This window comes from Passer montanus, unplaced genomic scaffold (genome assembly GCF_014805655.1).
Source record: "Passer montanus isolate IOZ18808 unplaced genomic scaffold, ASM1480565v1 scaffold141, whole genome shotgun sequence".
In the NCBI taxonomy this organism is placed as follows: Eukaryota; Metazoa; Chordata; class Aves; order Passeriformes; family Passeridae; genus Passer; species Passer montanus.
This window is the reverse complement of record NW_024361053.1, coordinates 145,610-167,001: the sequence shown is the minus strand read 5'-3', so window position 1 is coordinate 167,001 and position 21,392 is coordinate 145,610. Positions and strand designations below refer to the sequence as shown.

The 21,392-nt window shown below is 35.5% G+C and overlaps 2 protein-coding genes across 6 annotated transcripts in view; one reads left to right on the top strand and one right to left on the bottom strand.

The window, feature by feature from the left end:
- COG5 (component of oligomeric golgi complex 5) overlaps window positions 1-21,392 on the top strand; it is a 172,895-nt gene that overhangs the window by 28,256 nt on the left and 123,247 nt on the right. The gene's annotated exons all lie outside the window — the stretch shown is intronic.
- On the bottom strand, window positions 420-12,076 carry GPR22 (G protein-coupled receptor 22). 5 transcript variants are annotated; one of them, XM_039700533.1, is made up of 5 exons: window positions 11,988-12,076; window positions 6,733-6,774; window positions 6,126-6,378; window positions 4,069-5,127; window positions 420-2,016 (listed from the first exon to the last, which is right to left on the bottom strand). In XM_039700533.1, exon 5 carries the CDS (start codon window positions 1,989-1,991, stop codon window positions 690-692), a length of 1,302 nt encoding a protein of 433 aa, XP_039556467.1. In that variant the 5' UTR covers window positions 1,992-2,016; window positions 4,069-5,127; window positions 6,126-6,378; window positions 6,733-6,774; window positions 11,988-12,076; the 3' UTR covers window positions 420-689. The 5 variants fall into 5 exon arrangements, with proteins under 5 accessions (XP_039556467.1, XP_039556469.1, XP_039556471.1 ...); XM_039700535.1 differs by lacking the exons at window positions 6,733-6,774; window positions 11,988-12,076 and adding an exon at window positions 6,526-6,558; XM_039700537.1 differs by lacking the exons at window positions 4,069-5,127; window positions 6,733-6,774; window positions 11,988-12,076 and adding an exon at window positions 6,526-6,568.

The window sequence follows — 21,392 nt, the reverse complement described above, 5'->3', positions numbered from 1 at the left end:
ATTTTCCATGTAGATATTGTGGATCTGAGATTGTATATGCAAAACTTTTTACTTTTCCTAAGTGTGCTGTCAATTTTTGGACATGAATGGACAGCATGAATTTTTTTCCCCATATCAAAAGTTTCTGAACCATTCACTGAAGGACATAATGTAAATGGGTTTTTCTGTGCATGGTAGTCTCCTGCTGGAGAAGACTGAAATAAGTGGAATATCTAAAAATGAGGTCAAAATGCATACAGGTTGTAGCTGCATAATATTCAGAATACTCTGATCAATATTGTTTATGAATTAAATTTTAAAACACTGTATAGTACAAAATGGTGAATTTGTGCTATAGAAAAGTATTCCCAAGTGCAATTTTTGCTTAAAAATTCTTTTATATTTACAGAGAAACTGAGCCATACAAATATTTTTAAAAGTTTGCACTTCTTTAAGGCTATTTATTTTCTAAAAAAAGAGGACTTGAATATTTTTGACAAATATACACATGGTGTTACGCTAACAAACAGCCATGCAACATATATCTTACATAATGAAGAAATTGAATATACAAGGCCTACTCTATTTGACATATATATTGAAAATATACAGTCTCGCCAATAGTTAAAAAAGTTTTTCTTATTTGGCAGTATTTTTTTTTACAATTTGTTCAAATATTCCGTTTGATGTGTTTTGGTGAATACTGAAATCTAGTCAGTGACAACCTGAGGTACTAAACATTTCTGTCTTACTTCGCTGTCTTCAAAGGTAATCTTTTTGTTCCTTTTAGGCTCTATCCATGAGTTGTGTATTACAGCGTTATTTGGCAGGGGATCTGCTTCCACTATTGAAACAACTCGCTTTTTCATCTTACTTTTCAGAACTTTCTGAAACTTTTGCCTCGTGAATGCGTAAAGTAGAGGGTGAAATATAGTTGTTCCATATGCCATTACTAGAAAACATAATCTCAACTTTACCAAAAGGTCACTTGGGCCCAAACATAAGATAGTGGTGTTTAAAACAGAGATGGGTGTCCAGCAGAGAAGGAAGGTTGAGATAATCAGGAGGGACATTCTGAAGACTCTCTTTTGCCGTTCTCGTCGCTCCCGGTGCCGTTTCACAGCTCGGCGCAGAGCAATTATGACCGACACTGAAGTCCTTACACCAAAGACGACGTTTTTTCCTGCACTGCTGTGGGACACATCCGTAGTCTCGTGCTGCGTGGTCAAAGAAATAGTTTTTTTCTTTCTGTTTTTCTTCTTTTGTCCCGTTGTAAATCTTGTACCAATCCGAATATTTAGGGCCTGGAGTATTTTGGTGTATGTAATTAGCATTACTATAACAGTGAAGAAAAATATTGGGATCTGAACGAGAATGTGGTAGTACATTCCTAGCTCAGTGTGGTACTCATTTGTACTCACGCACAGAAGTGTCTTATTTTCCCAAGTGCTTGCACTTTGAAGACTGAAAAAGTTGACTTCAATGAAAGGAATCAGGAAGGAAAAAAGTGAAATGATCCATATTGATGTCATTAATATCACAGCCCTTCCCATGGTCAGGATTCGATTAGCAGGTTTTACGGAGATGTCGTATCGGTCCAGCGTGATAGCGAAGACGTTGATTGCAGTTGAAACGCTTGCAAAAGAGACACAAGCCTCATGGAAGCAGCAGATGAGAGCAGTGTTACTCTCCAGTGAAAGCAGAAGGATAACTATAGTTAGAGGAATACATCCCACACAAATTATTACATCAAGTACATGAAGGTTCATTGTAATTATGTTACTGACAGAATTGATTAAGTTGGATTTCATACAGTAAAGTACCAGCACGGTGAGGTTGCTGCCAAGTCCCAAAACAATTTCTAACATCAAAAATCCAGTGAGAGAAACTTGAAAGCTTAATGGGTATGACAGTGGTTGGTACATGTTGGTATCGATGTCATCAATGGCATCTCGAACTGTAATGTTAGATTCGGACTGCATGTTGACTTCCAGAATGGGGGACAAACACATTCTTTTGTTGCAGCTGGTTTTTCTCCTGAAAGGTGAAATAAAATATGGAACTATATGATTTCTTTTTTTAACACTTACTGTAGATTAATGCTGGGGAAGGAGGAGGGAGGAAAAGCAATATTCTTACCAAACTCTTAATTTACAGAATATTTAGAGCTTTAATTGGCATGGACTCAAAAGCCTGAAGATCTAGAATAAGGTCTTTGCTTTTTGAAAGAAAGCAGGATTTGTTTGAAAGAAGAAAAAATAGTGAAAAGCTTCCACTTAGGGAGGCAAGCCTTTGTTTATAGTGATGTGGTTTTTAACAAAGGGCTCATTTGTTGAATAAACCATACTTTGTGCATAGCTTTTGTATTGCTTTGAGGGTCATTTTAGAAGAATGTTGTTAAGTATTAACAAATTAGTGATCAAGATCATTTTAAAAAGCTCTTGTGGAAAAAGAAGTGATAGGAACATGGAACACTGTGGCTTATATATCGTAAAAAGGATATTTAAATTATTTTTGCCAATTTATCCACCTCTTTCTTGTAAGGTTTACAGTAATGCTGTGGACTGAAATGTGACGTTCTGCAATTTACCAGATTTTTACAGTGTTTAAACCTCCTGTTCATTTTAATCTTCTGTGCATTTATGTGTATGATGCTTGCCACTACAACAACTTTATATAAGGGTATATAATTTTAAATGCAAAACTTATGTGGATTTGGGAAATTGAGTTTATTACAAAATACTACATTTCCTTTTTCTGATTGGAATTTTCAGTTCTTTAAGAAATCTATGCCTACATGGAATGGAAGAGTATTTAATTTTATTCCAGAATATATTTAAGGGGGAATAATTTCAGCAAAGAATATTTAAAAAGAAAATTGTCTCTTTCAGGTTTTGATTTTGGTGGGTTTTTTTTGTTTTTTTTTTGTTTTTTTTTTAATACAAACTGCAATCAGACCAAGCAGATTTATATACGTAGCATGTTTCTCTTAGGAATAAGTAAGGATCAAAAAGGTATTTATTTTATCTAGCAGATTTTTTGGGTCTCATTTTTTTTTTTTTTTTTTTTTTTTTTTTTTAAATACAAACTGCAATCAGACCAAGCAGTTTTATATACATAGCATGTTTCTCTTAGGAATAAGTAAGGATCAAAAAGGTATTTATTTTATCTAGCAGATTTTTTGTTTTGTGTCTCATCTGCTTAGTTTTACACATGCGGGTAAGTTCTAAATATAGCATCTGCATGTAATACCTGATGTTTGTATGATTTATATCGTCAGCCAGCTCTTGAGTTTGTAATTGATTGAATAAATAAAAGAGAGGTTATTCAATTTCTTGTTATGATACTGGAGGGATTTTTTTCTAGGTAGCTTTAAATTTAAGAGGGGACGTATTTGGCATGAAAATAAATTGAATGTCGACCTTTGTTCTATTCTGAACATATTAAAATGGATAGCACTAAGGTGAACAAAATTGAGCTCTTTTAAAATGAAAGTATGAATTAAGCACACTTGGGATACAGTATGCAAATAGATTTCATCTGCAGTTCTGAAAAGCCTCAGTTGAACAATACTATTAATTGCAAATTGTATGATGAAAATTCTTGGTATTCTTCAACAGCTATTTCACATGTACCTCTTAAATAAAGAAGATGTAAATTAGAACGTATTACTCTCAGGTGTGAAATGAAACAAGAAATATTTCAAAAGCTTTGTTTCATTTCTAATGCAGGCAACCTCTATCTGTCTTACATTAACCCTCAGGGATATGATCTCCTCTTGCATGCTGTCCTGGCTGTGAATGGGTTTCAAGAAACCATTCCAAATGCATTGTTGAATAAATGAACTTCTTTTGTATTAGCAAAAGCCAGGAAGAAATCAAAAGCAGATCTGCTAAAACAAATGACAGTCTCTCCCTAACATTATAGCAGCCGAGATTTTGTGAAAACAGAGAACCTCAGAAGTGTTATGAGGTTGCCATGAATAGATTAAGCATCACCTCGCTGATGCACTGCCTGGGTTTGGGGAGGCAGAGCTGTGTGGACAGGAGCTGGCTCAGCCAGCACCGCGGGCAGTGCCGGGGCACCTACCTGTTCCCTGTGCCTCAGGGGCCTGGCACAGCGTGGCAGCAGCTGGGCAGAAGCTGACACATGCTGTCACTGAGACATTTCTGACACGCACTGTAACCTGGAAATCAAGTGGTAGCTGAGCTCTTATTTCATTTCTTGCAGGGTTTTTTTTGTTTTCCTTTTTTTTTGTTCCTGCAGTTCAGCAGCAAAAAGTTCTGATTAAACATGGGGACTTCTTAATTGCCTCAGATACTTCTACAGACCAGGGCATATTCTGTGTGTCTGTTCTGAGTTTCAAGCCAGCAATAACAAATAAACCTTCTTTTAAGTGATGTTAATTTCCTTCCCCTGTTGCATTTTGTAGAAGCCTGTTTTTATTTTCCAGGTTTAAAGAACAATATTTTCTGATCTCTGTTTTCAGAGTGTGTGTAGACATCCTTAGTTTGTGGTTGCGTATTTCTTTCTGTAATATTCCTGCTCATTACTTTTGAGTGATGGCTTAGTGAAAGAAGTTGCTATACATCATAAAATCCAGTTCATGTGCTTTGAGAGTAACCATGGGTTACCTAATTTGGTTTATTTTGATTTAAGGAGAATACATAACATCATAAAATTGAGAGAAAAATATCCATTAGTCATTATGACAAGTAAGTTATTTAATGAGTAGTATAGAAAAAGCTTGGTTAAACCTTTATTCAGCTTGCTGATGAAGTATGCATATTCTCCTTTTGGGATTTCATGTTTCATTGTCTCTTCATGCATCAGTAGTTTCCACAATTCTGGTTTTAAATTATAAATCCCTCTTTAAGAAATGCTCACCATTTTAAGAATCAATCATTGCACTCTTCTTTTAATGAAAATCTGAGCAGATGTGTTAGTCTTCCATGTATATTGTTGAAGTGTCATGCACATAAATGGTAATGCAAGTGTGTTCCATGTTTTGTTTTTAAATCCTTTATGTCATAAGAATACATTTTAGGGATGCATCCTGCTGCTCGTAGGTCATACAGCTACAAAGATACCCGGTCAACTGCATTCTTCATATTGTCAGTAGTAAAACTGAATTAGTTGCTGCATGCCCTTGTGAAGGGGAGGAAAAAAAAGGTTAAAAGTAGGGCTTATAATTTCAAAAATAAAGTAATGCAAGAATGTATTTTCTAATATCACTTATTTAATGAATAAAGGATCTCTAAAATTGGATCTTATAGATTACATAGAAAATCAGTTTGCCTGCTCTCTATTTGCTAGTAAAATCATATTCTTGAATTTAGGTTTTTTGGACAAGTTTCCTGTTCTCCAGATAGTACAGGTTACAAAAAATCCTGTCTAGAAGCAATAACTGTTGGATGCAGAGTGTCTGTGACTAAAGCTAGAAAATGTAGTTTTATAGCTCTGGTGAGCAGGTAGTTTATGCATACAACTCTCTTGTCTTTTAATGAGAAACTGAACAGAGTTAATGAGCCTTTTAAAAAATACGCTTCTGTTTAATTTGCACACTGTTATACTTTCCTTTTTTGAAATAGATGTTTAGCAAATCCATGCTTTTAATAAATGGCTTGTATGTACAGGATAACGAAAGAAATAAGTTTAAAAAAAACAACAAAAAAGGGAGATTTCTTGAGCAATCAGAGATTAGTCATATGAGCCAACCTTCATAAAGCAGTAAGTATGCACTAATTACAGACTGCCTGATCCTTCGAAGAGTAACTGAATAAATCTGAAACATATTTAACTGCCAATATTTGGAAATACTGCTGAGGGAGGAAAAGCATATTCCCGGTTGCTTTATGTGGTTGTTTTCCCCAATACTGTATGAGCTTAAACTGTACTGTCTTCATGTTGTACGAACAAAACAGGTTCTTAATAATCTATAAGACTTTCATACAGAATAACATTTTTCTATCATTATATTTTTAATGGGGAAGGGGAAATAGAATTTAAATATTTCCTGGTCTCAAGTATAACAATATATTACTGCTTAATATAAGTTGAATCTGCTTTCTTGCCTTTTTTTCTCCAATTTTTAATTTGGTTTAATGTTGCTTATTCTGCATATCATAATAAGGAACAGGTCTTACCTCCACTAAAGATTTGGTAAATTCTCGATGCAGGTGAAGCAGTTCCAGGTTGGAGGGATTCATTTTGTTCACTTGTTAGCAGAGTAGAAGGGAAAGAGGGTAATAAGCATATCTTCAAAAAATGACCTTAATGAAAATTTGTGCCTGTACTGTGCCATTGTTTCAGCATACTGCTCATGTATACAATTGCTTTAGTTCTGGTTTACAGGCTGCTGCAGTCTCCCACTCTTCCTACGGTAGAATCAATAAGCATCTGAAAATACATAATGAAAGTAATTTAACATACTGAAGGCTTCTTGTCTCCAGAGACACCACTGAGATTCAGGCTTTCTAAAAAAGAAGAGCAGTGCTTCTGAGAGGAAAGCTTGCGATGGGCAGCTTTTGCAGAATGACAGCCTACCTTGTCGCTTCTCCTCACTGCAGAGAGATGCAGTGCATTCACTAATTTTGATTGGTCAGTGATGTTGGGCTTTAATTGTGCTTCATATATGGGATTGATGCCCTCCCTCCCCCCAATTTATATAAGGATTCTTTTATAAAAGGACTAAATTTACAAATGATTTATGAATTCTGGAATATATTAAGGGTATGCCTGTTTTATTTTTACCTTTTCACTCTTTACTGTGTGTACACTGGAAACCACATGGCACTGAGGAAAAAAAAAGGGATTAAACGATTATTATTTTAAAAGCTTACAACAGTCTGTATTTGCCTACTTTCAATTTCTGAGCCTTTTAGGTGTTTGAGTTTTGTGTTTGATTTTTTGTTTATTTGTTTTGGTTGGTTGATTTTTCTTAAGAACATTCTGAAATAATACTGCCTCTTTAACCCACACTGAATTTCACCGTACTTGTTTACATGTAAGTGGTCATCTGGGTTTTGTAGCAATAAGTTATATTCAAGATAACTTGATGTACACGCATGTATTAGGAAAATTTATGCTAGGATGCATCGAGATTATTCAGACCCTGATAATTATTCAGACGTGATAATTTGGTTGATTCATAATCAGAAAAAAATATTTTTAGGATCCATCACTATGTGCAATCTATGTATAGTTTATGGAGGTTATTAATTTTGGTGAAATGTAAACTTCTAAAAAAACTTGCATGTTTCACATGAATTTTGCTAGAGACTTGACAGGTTTTTCTAAGGATGTCTTTCTTGCATGATGTTCTTGACCTTCACTTTGCAAGGGATGTCTTTGTTTTCACTTTTTGTTTCCTCACTTATTTCTGAATCTGCTCTATCGGTATAAGTAATGCTCACAACCGCGTAATGAGAAGTGTAGCACAATACCTGTTTTAATTAGTACTGGTGCTAAATAAACCTTGGAAATAATTTCAGTATAAACCCCAAAATAATATTTTTCAAAATTGGTTTGCTGAAAGAAATAGTTTAAGAATATCTGAGTATAAAATGCCCTATAGGTAGTTTATAACCTCGAATGAACGTGGGGCTTTTTTCACCGTAATTTAAAAGATTTTTAAGGTTTTTTTTTGGTAAGGTGTGATAAAGTACTAAATGTTAAAGTAGAGTTCTTACATAAGTAACTGTGTTAAGGTGGCAGTTTAGGTCAAATTTTGATGGAGTACTCTGTTTTTGGGTTGTTAATGCGAATAAGAATGCATTTGTGTAATTCAGATGTCTTTATTTCTTTTCTTTACTTTTTCTTTCAGCCAGACATCCAATATATTATTTATCTTTAGGTAACAGCGTGCTTTATTTATTTTTAAAAATGGCTTCATATCCATCCACCATGCTTCCTGTTCCATACTCCTTTGCATTCAGAAACAATGTAAATAAAGATTGCAGAAACTTTGAACAGAGATCACTAGGTACCAGCTGGCTATGCTGAGTAGCAGCTGATTGAGCCCTTTGAGCTGTCTCTGTATCATCTGCCTCCCAAGAGCTTGAAACCAATGATACCAGCATAGCTCTTAAAGGTGATGTGATAGAGAGGATTCCTGAAATGAAAGCGTAAATACTAATATATTAAAGAGATTTACTTGCTTTACTTTTCAGTATGACTAAGGATAAGTAAGGAAGCCTGTCTAAATTTAAACAGATGAATCTCCATCTCCCTTTCTAATTCTTCAGTATGTGCCTGAACAAAGATGGAGGTATTGGATGAGCTGTACTGTTAGAAAAAGATGTACACACGGAGGAAGATTGTAACAGGATTTTGGGTATATCATGAATATATGGTTCAAATGCAGGCAAAGGGGTCACAAAAGACTACCTATATGACAGGAGGTGATATTGGCAGAAGTTTTATCTGCAAAAAGTGTTTGAGAGGAGTGATAAGGAGCTGAGTTGTGAACATATATTAAGCTTAAGTTTTCTGGAGACAAAATCAGGAAAAGAAGCAGTACCATATGGAGGCAATCAGGAGTAGGTGGATGGATAGACATGCTTATAAGCCATTGCTGTGCAGATGCTAGTTAAGATGGTGTGAACAGATGACTTCATCCTCAAAGGGTAGATAGGGAAGAGTGGGCAAAAGGAGCCATGTGCAGGCACCCAGCATAAACAGAAAATGTGCTGTTCTTATACCTGTTTCTATATCAGTACAGATGGGAGAAAGAATTTGACTGGTATTTTGGCATTTAGGGTAGTGAAAAGTAGGGTGAAAAGGTAATGAGAAGGTAGAAGTATCAGGGAACAGCAGGAGTCCTAAACCAGGAGACTGATGATAAGGGGTCTTAGGATTGAGAATGGCACCACAAGGGGAGAGGGGGATCCAGATGGTAACAGAGAATAGACTGTGCAGGGCTGAGGCTGCTGGGTCTCATGTGGGGGGAAAAAGAAATGCAGAGAGGCAGGAGCTTGAATCAGAGTGGAGCACAAGGTTGTAGAGGCATGTGCATGTGAAGGGACACTGGATGCACAGGGGTAGAGATAATGGCAGTTGCCATAACACACACCCCTGTAGTACTTCTCTAAATTCAATTCAGAAGTCATAGTTGTATGTGAGAATATATTTTTCTGGTTTGCTGAGAGGAGGAAGTCCAGAAATTTGCAAGTTGTAGTGTATTTTTTGATCCTCTTCTGTCTTTTGTCTAATGTCTTGCTTTCTATACAGAGAAGTAATGTCCCAACATTGACTGTTACTGCATTCCCAAACCGTGGTAGGTCATCTCTAGATCTGAAGGTCAAAGCTCTGCTGTTGAGTTTATAAGATCACCCTGAATCAGTTTTTTGAACTGCAGTACTTTAAATAAGCTTAGTTAGTTTAAAAAGACTCATTAGGCTCAAAAGATTGAACAGGGCCAAATGAAGTACTCAGTTCTAATGTTTTTCTATCAGAGACCTTGGTTTTGGAGTTGTAAAATTCTTTTAATGTGTTTTAGAGTTTAACTTTACATAAACCTACTGCAGACTATTTTAAGATCCAGATGTCATGGATCTTCATGAAGATACTTATTGGCACAGTTGTGAGACTGTGTCTGCTCACTTCCCTTGTTCTCTGCATTATTCTTTTTTTCATCCTGAATGCTTCAGCAACACTTTTTCTTCGTACTGCACATCTTGTTTCCTAGTCTGAATCTTGCTGCTCATTTAGTGACTATTTAGAATTTTACTGCGTCTGGGTCTAAAAATGTCATCTGTTTTCATATTAGCAAGAGACTTGAGATCCTAACTCATACAATTTTTTTAGTGCCAGATAGTGTCTTTATAGCTCAAGTTGCTTTAGAAAATGAATGTTGGGTGGTTTTGGATATTCTGCCCTGGGATTGTTGTTCAGCATTATTTACATGGTGCATCTACACAGTTCCAGCTAGATAGCTCCTCTGTACCTTTCATTTACCTACTCTGAGGAGTGTCATGCACAATTCTAACCTAGCTCTTCTGAATATTTTGTGATTTGTATTTGTTCTAGAAGTTTGTGATCTGTACCTAAATTTGTCTCTTACCTTGTTGTATCTCAGTTTCCTCAATAGTCAGTTGCAAACAATTTTGTTAGAATATTGTTGAAAATCCAGTAACTTCTACAGTATCCAGGAAAAAGAAGCAATGGATAATAGCTGTTTAAATCTGGGAGTTGTACTGATGTGCCCTTGTTACGCTGAATTTGTGTTCTGCTTTCTACCTGATACTGAAATTACAGCTTGCTGGTCTGGATCATGCTGTAGCATGCTTTTATGTAAATGTTGACTCTTGACCCATACACAAGATCTTGTCATAAAGGTTTTTATTATTATTTAAGAGTGATATGCTGAATAGATGATAAAAATTCTGTTAAAATTTGTACATAGTACCATTCTGACTCGGATGGTAACATGGTCTTTTCTTCCTTTGGCTCAAGTACTTTATTCTCATTTCTTTAATCTATAGAGAATTGCTCTAAGGCTATTATTCCTTTTCTGCAGCAAGGACTGACATCCAAAAAATGAATTTTCCATTCAGTGTCTTACCCTTAAAGTTTATTTCCTTTTCTCCCTTACTATTGATTGCCATCTTGCTTTGTTTTGTTATTTTTGTAATGACTTATTTAGGTTGGGTTTTGCAAGGGTTTTTTTCCCACTTTTCTAACATTCATGTTTCCCTTGACAGAAAAGTCATGCACATGGGACATTGTTCTCGGTTTTGCTCCTGTAGAATTACATCCCTGGAAAAATCTGAATTTTCCAGATTAATTGTATGTTGTTTCACTGTGCTTCCTCTTGTATTTACAAAGATGAAGACCTTTGGAAGCAGCACAAAGACAAGTATTTTAAAATAGGTATAGAACAGATAATATATAAATGATATATATATAATAGTATAGTGTGTATATATATATATATATTACATGTTTATGTATTTTTATATATAATATGTACGTATTAATTTTCAAGTTTCAGAGTGAATGATAGCATAGCAGCTTAAGTGTGGAAAAATTAACTACATTTGCCATGGAATAAGAATGTCTTATAAGATTCCTTTGGGTTTGTATAACTATTAGGCATAGATTATTTGTTCAGTAGTATTCCATGTTAGAACAACTGTTGACCTTTTCAGCACTGGAAGGTTCTGTACTCATGAGGAAATGTGTAAGTTAGAGAATGCCCTTTAGCTATTAATATCAAACATGTATCTGGTTTTAGTTTTGCACAGTGAGGTGATACTGAAGAATTGCAAAACCATTGCTGGCTATCACTCAGATGTAGGGAAAGCATCCTTTTTGTATCATAACAATAAATTTGGTTAAGTGGTACAGCTAAATCATGGTCCTAGTGCATTATTGCACAATCATTTAAACGTTTTAGTGGAAAGGAAAAAAAGCAGTGTCAGTTATGCTCAGGAGGGAGGTATGGCTGGTAAATTTAATAGCAATTTAAATAACATCAGTCTCACTGTGGCTTTTCTCCATGGAAGTAGTTTGTCCTATAGTATAAACATTCATAATAAGTGGTGCTATATGTTGTAGTAGTTTTTGGCAAAAGTTTAATTAATGACTATAAATTTAAAGATATTTTTTCATTTTTCTTTAAAAATTGTAATATTGCTATGAATTTGGTTTCTCCTTCATTACAATTGTGCTTTGACTATTCTGAGAACTTGAGAGGTTTCTGCTTTTGTAAAATATTAGTAGTTCTAAGTTGATAATTGTTACTGAATTTTAGTGAGGATTTTCATTATTATGGAAAGGCTTTTGGAATTCTGACATCATATCTTTTGTATTGCTTTGAATCTACAAATAAAAAAGGCACCTGCTCGTATTGTGTGAGCCTTGTGCCTGAAAGAACATTTGTTCCCAAAGTTACAGCGTGGTTTAGCATAGCAGCTGAAATGTTCTGGAGCTGGAGTCCTGATGCTGTGTGGCTGTAGAATGAGGAAATACTGCCTTATAGTTTGAAGTCCCTTTGGATTGCTTACCTTTCTTTCATGAAGGTATTTTGTATGTTGGAGGAAGTTTTCACTGCTGTTCCTGCTGCTGGTTGGCTGTGTTGCCCAGCACCTCCAAGTCCCAGCTCCTGGCAGCTCTGTGTTTGTGCATTGCACAGCAGCCTCAGTGTAGACCTGTCAGGAAGTGTTCTGCCTGGCTGATTATGTTGCTTTGGACTGGGAGGCAGCTGAAGTTAACATGCAGGGTTGAAGCTTTAGGATCTGGTTCAGGATTCTTTGTCAGATATCCTTGTTGTGAAAGTCGTGAGTAGCCAGGTATGCAGGATGGGCAGCAGCAGGAGCAGCACTAGCTGCCCTGTTACAATCCCCTCATGCAGGGGTTTGGTTACGGACCTTCCTGCTGTAATATCCTTTAAGTGGAATTGCTAATTTAAAACAAAATCAGAAAACAGGAAGATTTGCTCTAGAGTGTTTATTCAGCAGAGATCTTGGATAGACTTTGTTTCTAGTAATTTTGTAAACTAGAAAGGCAGTACCATTGTCTCTTAATTAAGACAAAGTGCTCACATGGTGTGCCTAGTAGTGAGCATTGTTCTAGCTGAAACTAAAAGACAAATGTTAGGATCTTAATTGCCCTGTAAGTAAAGAGTGAACACAACATGAATAGGTATCAACAGTCGTGTCCCTTCAATTTTTTTAAGACTAACACAACAGTGTAAGTGTTACCACAAGGGTGACTTCGTATGTGTCACTATTGATCAGCTTGGCTGATTCAGTTTGGAAAGACTACAAAAAGTGTGTGAAAAGGAACCAGTTGGCTTACTACCCTTAAAATCAAAGTTCAGTGATGCTGCATGTGACAAGAACATACTTTGCCTTCTTCAGGCAACAAAATAAAACCTAAGGGCAGTAGTTAGACTCTCCCCCTTGTTGTGAATGCCTGATATAAGCAGTTAAAATGATGTCAGCCTCTGTTTTGTTCGGTTCAAATGTAGGAAGTTCTCCTCATCAGTCTGACAGTGGTGATTTTCCACAAATTAAATTCTCAAAATCTGAAAAATTATATACAGTACATTTTCTTTTCTGATTTTTTAAATGAAAAATTACTCTGCTGTTCCCTCTTTGCCACCTTGGTTCTGCAGTTGTTTTTATAAGGTTGTTCAGGGAAACTGATAGAAAATCTGTTTATGTAGTGCCATAAAAAGACATGTGAGAGAAGTTTAAATAGTTTAATAAGCTATAATGATAAATGCATAATAACATGGAAATTGAACTAATTTAGTACAGTGTGTTGGCTTCACATTTCCTCTACTAAAAAAAATTCATTTGATTGATGTGCATGTTGATCTAAATTTAGATTTGTGTTGGTATCATATTCAGTTTATTTTCGTTCTTCCTCTGTTGTTTGGGTTCATTCATTTTCATAATTTGTATCCATAATGTAGTTTAATTTTTTATTGATTATTGAAAAACATCTCTTACTTTCTTAAGTGGATAAATGAAAGAGAAATATAAACCCCTTCATATTTTCTTTTTTTTTTAAAACATATCTATTGTAGCTGTAGAATCTAAAATAAATACCTAAACTGAGTTAAAATGCATGCATACGCTTGCATATGAAGAACTAATTTTATCTGTGAAGCTCTCAAATATCAAGGATTTTTGTGCCTAAACCATAGTTTCAGTTTTTTTCCATCTTCTAAAGTATTTTTAACCTCACTGCATAATTGTTGTCTTTGAAATCACTTACTGTAATACCGAAGAAAACCACAGCTTGTATGAAAAATGCTTTCATTTGCTGTTTTTTAGGAGAAGGCTGAGAGCAGTAGTGTCAGTGGTATGTCTGAGGAAGGGAATATTGTTTTGCATTGTATATGGTTGATGCCTGGAGCTGGTTTTGCAGTCATTAGGCTTGAAGCCTAATGTTTTATTTTACCAATAAAATCTTGAGAAATTTAAAATGGTTGTTCAAAACATTTTTATTGCACTGATGGATGATGAGCAAATACAGGTTTATGGAGAAAAAGCTTGTCAATTCTTCAGCAGCCTTCACTGATGATCTACGTAATCAATTAAAACATATAGGTAGCAGGAGTTGCAGAGGTAGGAGCTATGAAGTGTAGTTGGAATAGGAAAAAGGAAAAATGTTATGTGCATTATTTCTGGTACTTTGTAAAGTGAGAGACTTCACTATTTCTAGGTAGGCTAGCAGCTCTGCAAAATAATACCTTGGGTTAGGAGCTCCTGGAGGAAATGTGGAAGACGAAGAATAGCAACAGCAACAGCCCATCAAGAGGAAAACCTTGTGAGTTATTACACACTGACTGCCTGTTACCATGCTGCCTTTCTAAAAGAGAAATTGCCTTTCTGACACAAGTAGAGGTCCTTTATAGTTCTCATTCTTTCCACAGTAGATATGGTGCCCAGTAAGAATTTATTCCCTCTGAGAGACGGCTGAATATGGAGAACATTATTAATCAAGCAAATTGGTTTTAATGCGAGGAAAGAATGAAAGGAAAGGAGAGCCTGCCCTTTGAAAGTGGTTACTACTTTAAACTTGCTGGTCGTTAGGCTTGAAGTGTTTTTCTTTGAAGTTGCTTTATGTTGTAATACCTTTTCTGAGGCCTTGCTGTTGTAGTAAAAGGAAAACTCGGTGTGCTCTGTTCCCCCAAGGCCAGTTGTTTTTTTTCCCTGCAAATTTTGTATATATTCTTCTGAAACCTATTTTGTTTGCCACCATCAAAAAATTCTAGGCATCTACCTGTTTATTTGACTCTTGCTAATACCCTGTTTAATACTCCCACTCTGAAATCTTGAAGCTGGCATTATCTCAATAAGCAATACAGGTCTAGGCTAGAATACTTCAACAGGGATTTTCCTATGCTGTTTGGGTGTATCTGTATGTAAGAACTCAGTGGCTCTTGAAATGTTGGTTGAGTGCAAACCTTGATAAATGTTGCAGGCTGTGTTGATAGCATTTGTGAGAGTATAAAAGCCACTCTCAGTAATCTTGAAGCCTGTAGGCAAAGCAGTTATTACAGTATACCTTGGGACAATAAAGATTGATACTAGACAGAGTTTTAGTTTGTATTCAGTACCCTTAATCTAGAGTGAATTTATATGGACAGTTAGAGATAGTATGGATTAACATTTAAACTAAGGATTTTAGCTTGTTGTGCAATGTCCATGACCATGGACATTATTGTGTTTTGTAGAACAACAGTTTGGTTATGTCCTAGATGCCTAGTGCAGATCTGGAAAGGCTGTCTGTATTTCATTAATCTGTCCAGTCTCTGTAATACAAAATCAATTTCTTTTTGAAGAATGCATGGACTGTAGAAATTTTCCACATTTATTCTCTTTGCAGATCTTTAAGCACAGATTTTTAATGACTAACTAGACTTGACAAAGTTAAACCAAGGAAATGTTTTGGAGTAGTAAGGAGAGAATTGGGGTTTGAGTGGAAAAAATAGTTCATGTATCTATCTCTCAATACATGAATTTATTTTTTTTTCTAAAGTAAAGTAATGTATTGGCAAAGTCAGAATATAAATTATTTCTTGCACTAACTTTACTTTTATCTAAATTGCTTTAAGCCCTCAACTGCATTGGAAGAGGGGTGGGGGAGCAAAACAAACCTTCAGAAGATGCAAATAATTAATGAGATTTAAAAAAATGTATTGATGAAACACTATAGAACTCTCTACTTCATAATCAATCTTTTGAAAATTAAATACCCCCCCATCTCTAAGGAAAGAGCAGCATGCATAGAAGATTGTTAAACACAGGGCAAAAATGCAAAACTGTTTCACCTGTAATTTGACACTGAGAAGTTGTTGCTTGCGACATCAACTAGGAGGTTAAATTAAGTGTAAAGATGATTCATAAATAAAACCTATAACAAGCAGTACCATGCTGTTTAATGACAGTTAAACAAATCAATATTATGAGTAGAACAAACTGGACATCATGTTTTTATGCGTGGTACTTTGAGTTCTGCCATACTGAGAAGAAACTGTCATTAATATATTAGGTGCCTTGTATTGGTGCATTTCCCCTTCTCTCATTCTTCCCAGTGCTACCTTACGTGTGCGTGACGTGGCAGAAGGAAGAAGAAAAGACATCTATTGAGGATGAGCCAGGCGTGGAGTTAGTTGCATGAATATTTGATGAGAACTAAAGGAGTCACACACAAGGACAGGGAGATGGTGAGAATTGCTGCTAGGGTGACTGAGCTGCTCTTCAGATTTATTTATATAGGCTTTCTTCGTTTTCTTAATGATCTTTTGCTATAAATAGACAAAATGTTGGGTGTTGAATTTCATGGTCGCTTTTGTACGAAGCTGCTAAGAGCTCGACTTGTAACCCTGCTTTAAGCTTTGGGTGTTTTGAAAAAATTCTTCGGCAATATCAATTCTTCACTTTTTTGGTACCACAATATAATTCTGCTGGGTACAATTGCCATGTATGGCAGTTGGCTGAATGGCGTCCTGTGATCAGCTGGGCACAAAATTGCCTTGAGTAGATTTGATCCACAACACAAGGAAATGAGAATGGAAATGGGATTGATCCCAAAAATTCCATGAACCAGCAGCTGCAGAGGGAACTGTGGATTGTAGAGAGTCCACATAAAATTGCTAATCTGTAATTTTAAATCTTTGTTTAAAACTGTGATTACGATGCAAAGTTTTTCTTTCTGTGCTAGCCTGGAGGCATCTATATTTTTCAAAGTACATTTGAAGATTGCTGAGAGTTGCTAGATGTAGATACTGAAGAAATGAATTCACCAAATCACTAATCTTTTTAATTTTTTAGATTCTTGTTAGAAATACATCCAGCTGATACAATTTAATATTCTGGTTTTGTGCAGAGTCTTGGCTAATGCATCTGTTGAATGAATGAATAAATAAATTGAAAGAAATGCAGTTTTAATTCTGGAAAAACCTATTTTTATTTTTTTGCTTGTAAAATTGGCAGCAATATTCTACTCTAGGATAGCATTATTGGTTACTGACACAGTGGAATAATAGTAGCAGTTAGAAGTGCATGTGCATGTTGCTGAGTTTTGTAGCTTGAGCTTTTATTATTCTTAAGTAATTTTAGCACCTGCAGAATAATGCAAGAAGCTGGATTCTCTTTTGACAAATACTACACATTCACAGGTCAGTGTATAGCTTCCAGTTTCTATTGATTACTATTGTCTAGTAAGTGCTTGTTAGATATCAAAGCAGTGAACAGTGTGAGCAGGTCACAGATTAGGTCAGCCTTTCTTTGACAGGCTCGAGAAAGCAGCCAGGCAGGTATTGTTTTACCCTCTGAAAAGAAAAATTTATTCCTTTGACTGTGTTTTGGCTTTTGAATTCCCACTGAGTTAGCAATTTATTTATTTGTTTGGATATTTGAATGATATTTGAACTTTAAATGAGCAAATTCTGTTATGCTTCTTCTGGGAGAAGAAAATCATATCCAAATAGTTTTAATTACTATTAAAATCCACCTCTTTGCTGTTCAGTTTAGCTGATATGTACAGGGCTACTCAAAATGCCTCCTGTGTCCACCACCCAAGACATTCTCAGCACTGTTCCAGGTCCTCTACCAAACCTGGGATTTTGGGGTGCCAACTCAGCTGGCACAAGACAGCTCTTGGTGCTCATGAGAAAATCTGTGACTTGATTAAAACCACTGTCACCACTGCCATGACAAGCAGTGCTCCATGTGAGCCTGACATGTGCAGCTGAACACTGTGTACAGAGTAGTTATTCTACAACCCCTGTGATAGATGTACCATTGTTATATTTTGTATGGATGGGTGTACATGTATAAAAAGTATAAAATGGTTATAAAAATGGCTTGTTTCACCAAAGTGCTATGAATGACACTCTTTCTGGCAACAGAAACAATGTAATTGTTGAAATCTTCAAATGGAGATTCTCCAATGCATAGTGCATTCTTCAAAGTGGAATCCTTCTTCCAAAAAGATACCAAGAAAGCATGGTGAATTTGAGGATATGTGCCCTTAACACAGAGGCTTTCCAAAATAACCTTTTTTCCAAGGATGGGCATGCTGCAGTGACAGTGGAAAAATCAGTTCAAGCTGTAGTTTGAATGGACATTTTTAGTTTGAATGCACATTTTGATCCAGGTTTTTTTAATTTTGACAGTGGAGATAATTTTCCCCCTCTCTTCCATTTAACAAAAGTTTTTCTTTCAACATTTATTCTGCTTTAAAGTATCAGAAGTAGTATTATTATCTGTGTGAGCATTGGGAAGGAGAAAAGATGGACACAGATCTACTTAAAATCCCAATCTCTGATAAATTTAGATTTTTGTACAAATGAAGTAATAGCATTCCTGTCTTCTTTTATATTTTTAATAGAATCATAGAATCATTAAAGTTGGGAAAGACCTCCAAGGTCATCAAGTTCAACCTTTGACCAAACACCACCATGTCAACTAAACTGTAGCCCTAAGTGGTGTCTGTCTGGTTGTTTCTTGAGCACTTACAGGGTTTGTGGTTTTACCACCTCCTTGGGCAGCCTGTTCCAATGCCTGACCACCTTTTCAGTGAATAAATTCTTCATGATTTGCAATTTTCCTTTGTGTAACCAAACCAGTTCCTAAAGTTTAAAGAAATTATGGATTTATAGTTGAAGATGTAAGAAAGTTCTTTTTTTCACTTCTCCCACTTAGGTAGATTGCCTAACTCTCCATTACTACTCATGGGTAGAAATAAGTCAAAGGGAAAAAAAACTGGGGCAAAAATAATTAGTCAGCTGGGAATGGATGAAACATTGGACAAAATCCTAAAGTGGTATTACATAGGACACAAAGAATTATATTTCTGTTATAACACAGTTCACAGGACTTGTGTGGTCACTGGTTTTGAGTGTAAATTTGTTTCTCAGACAAGTTCCTGTGTATTCAATTTCTTCCCTTTATAAAAATGCTTAAAATTATAGCCAAAAATGCGGTGAGATCTTAAGATGGGAACTGTAGACAAGTGCTACCTTCTAAAAGTTATTTAAAAAATACAGTCTCTGTGGTTTGTGAGCAATTTTACAAACTGCAACCTTGCATGATGATTGAAAAGCAGTAGGGAAACTGATTTTGCTTCCAAGCTTCATGCATCAAATGCATTTTTAAATATCATGAGAAAGGGCTGTAGCAATTGCAGCTGAATATAGTATTTTCCTTTCCTTAGCTGTTTAAAGCTGAGCATCATTGGCTGTGTAAATATTGATAGCTTTAAAGGCCAGAGGAAAAATTACTGTGAAAAACGTAATCTGGATAGACTCAAAATACTGCAATTTCAACAAGATTTTGAACAGAATATACTAAGACTAATTTGAAGTAATTCTCCCTTAATAATAATAAAATATACAAGTCTCCATGGTTCCCCATCACCTTTGTGCAGAAAAGGTCAGCAAAAGAAATACTGCCACTGCTCAAAGGGTCTTTTACAATTAGAATTGATTGAAAAAATTAACAGTGCATGTGACATAAAATTTCTTTCATTAAATATGAACTTGTTTGAAACGTAGACTGTAGTCCTTTATCAGTGCCTGCAGAGTGATACTTCACTCACACGTGAAGAAGAAAACCTCTTCATGCAAACCATGGCGTATTGGTTGCACAACCATTGCAGTTGTGCATGTTTTTTTTAAATTTTCTGAAAAATTGTAGCTTCTCAGGCTCTTTTTAGGATTTCCTTGCTTGAACTTACATTCAAGAAAGCACAATTTAAGAAATGGTGGTGAAGTTACGGTCTCTTTTCTGTTAGTAATCTAGATATGATCTTTGATACATTAAAAAATATTAATTAATGCACTCGTTCCCATAACTACTAGAATGACTTCACTGATGTCTGCATTAAGCTGATGCTTATTATAAAAAAACCTGTTTTGATAGTTGATCGTGGTAATATAACCATAACTACTAGAATGACTTCACTGATGTCTGCATTAAGCTGATGCTTATAAAAAAACATGTTTTGATAGTTGATCATGGTGATATGAGACAAAATTATAATTCTGCCTTTGTGAATATAATAAATACTGCTCCTATCTGTATTACCAAGGCACACACATCTATCTCTGGTAAAATGTAAAGCTCCATGTTGGCTTTCTAGTAAAATACTAAATATTAGAAGTAAGTATTTTCTTTCTGGTGATTTCTGCACCTGTGAATAAAACAGATTTATGGATGGTAGGGTTTTCTGTATGTTTATGTAAAGTTTCTATCATACTGTTATGCCACACTTGCAGTTAGTTATGCATTGAGTTCTGAGTAGAGTGATCTGGATCTCAGACTGAACAAACCAGGCTGGATTTTGAATCAATTAGAGCATTTTTCAGTCTGGAGAAGTTTATTTTTATTCTTGAAGGGAGTTCAACAGGCAAAGATGTTTTACAGTTTCTACTTTATAACTATGTGTCATCTTGGACAAATCCTTTTTACCTTCATTCGTGGATGGATTAAATAAATTGGCAGCTTGCTTAGACAGAACCTAAGAAAAGCACAAAGAAAAGGCATTTCTGTCTTGGAACATTACCCTGCAGCCCTTTCACCTGCCTCTGAATTGCAGTGAATGACACTTCCTTTTTCCTTTTGATCTTGAAGCTTGATTTATAAAATAATAGTTTACTGTTCTATAGTAGCACAGAAATCAGGGTTATGAGGTTGGTTCAGAAAGAGAGTGAATGAAAAAAAAGGACTGGTATACATACCTGTAGAAGGAAAATAGTTACGCTGCTTGGTTTCCCTGCATAAGTGATCCCACTTGAGAAGGCACAAGTGCAGTGATCCCATTTGTAGAGAAGTTCTCTGAATTCCTGCTCAGAGAATAGGAAGGTATTGCAATCTTGAAGTTTATGGACTTGTGCTTTTGTTTCTAGCCCCAGTTTCAGGTTGGAAAGACTGAGCTGTGAAAGTTTTGGTTCATCAGTTTCACAAATTCTGAAGTGTTACTTATTTAAAGCAGGTTGAGGTGGTGGCACCAGTGTATTATGTAATGTTATACTCTAAAACATTGCCCCTACCAAGGTAGTCAGAAGAATCTGGTTTATATCACTCTGTTGTAATGTATAATAGGTGACCTACTTTCTTTCTACATGGGAACACAAAGAACAACACTATATTTATGTACTTTGAGATCTTCCTACACATTTCTCCATCCTTTCTTTCTTTAGGTTTTTCTTCCTTTTTTCTATTCTATGCCCAGAAATTAGAGATTCAATGAAATGAAATTACTTAAGCTTTTCCATTTGACCAGCATATCAAATATGCATAAATTTCTATTAAATGTAATCCTAAATGTTTTTCTTATTTTGAAAATAAGAAGGACTTTTGTTCATACTCATGTGTCTTTAATATACCTCTGTATTTGTCTGAAATTTAGGTTTTAATGTTATATGTGTCACATAATTTTTTTTTTTT

Excerpts from the sequence above, each read along its gene's own strand:
- GPR22 (XM_039700533.1), bottom strand. The coding sequence starts at position 1,991 with ATGTGTTTGTCCCCCATTCTGGAAGTCAACATGCAGTCCGAATCTAAC.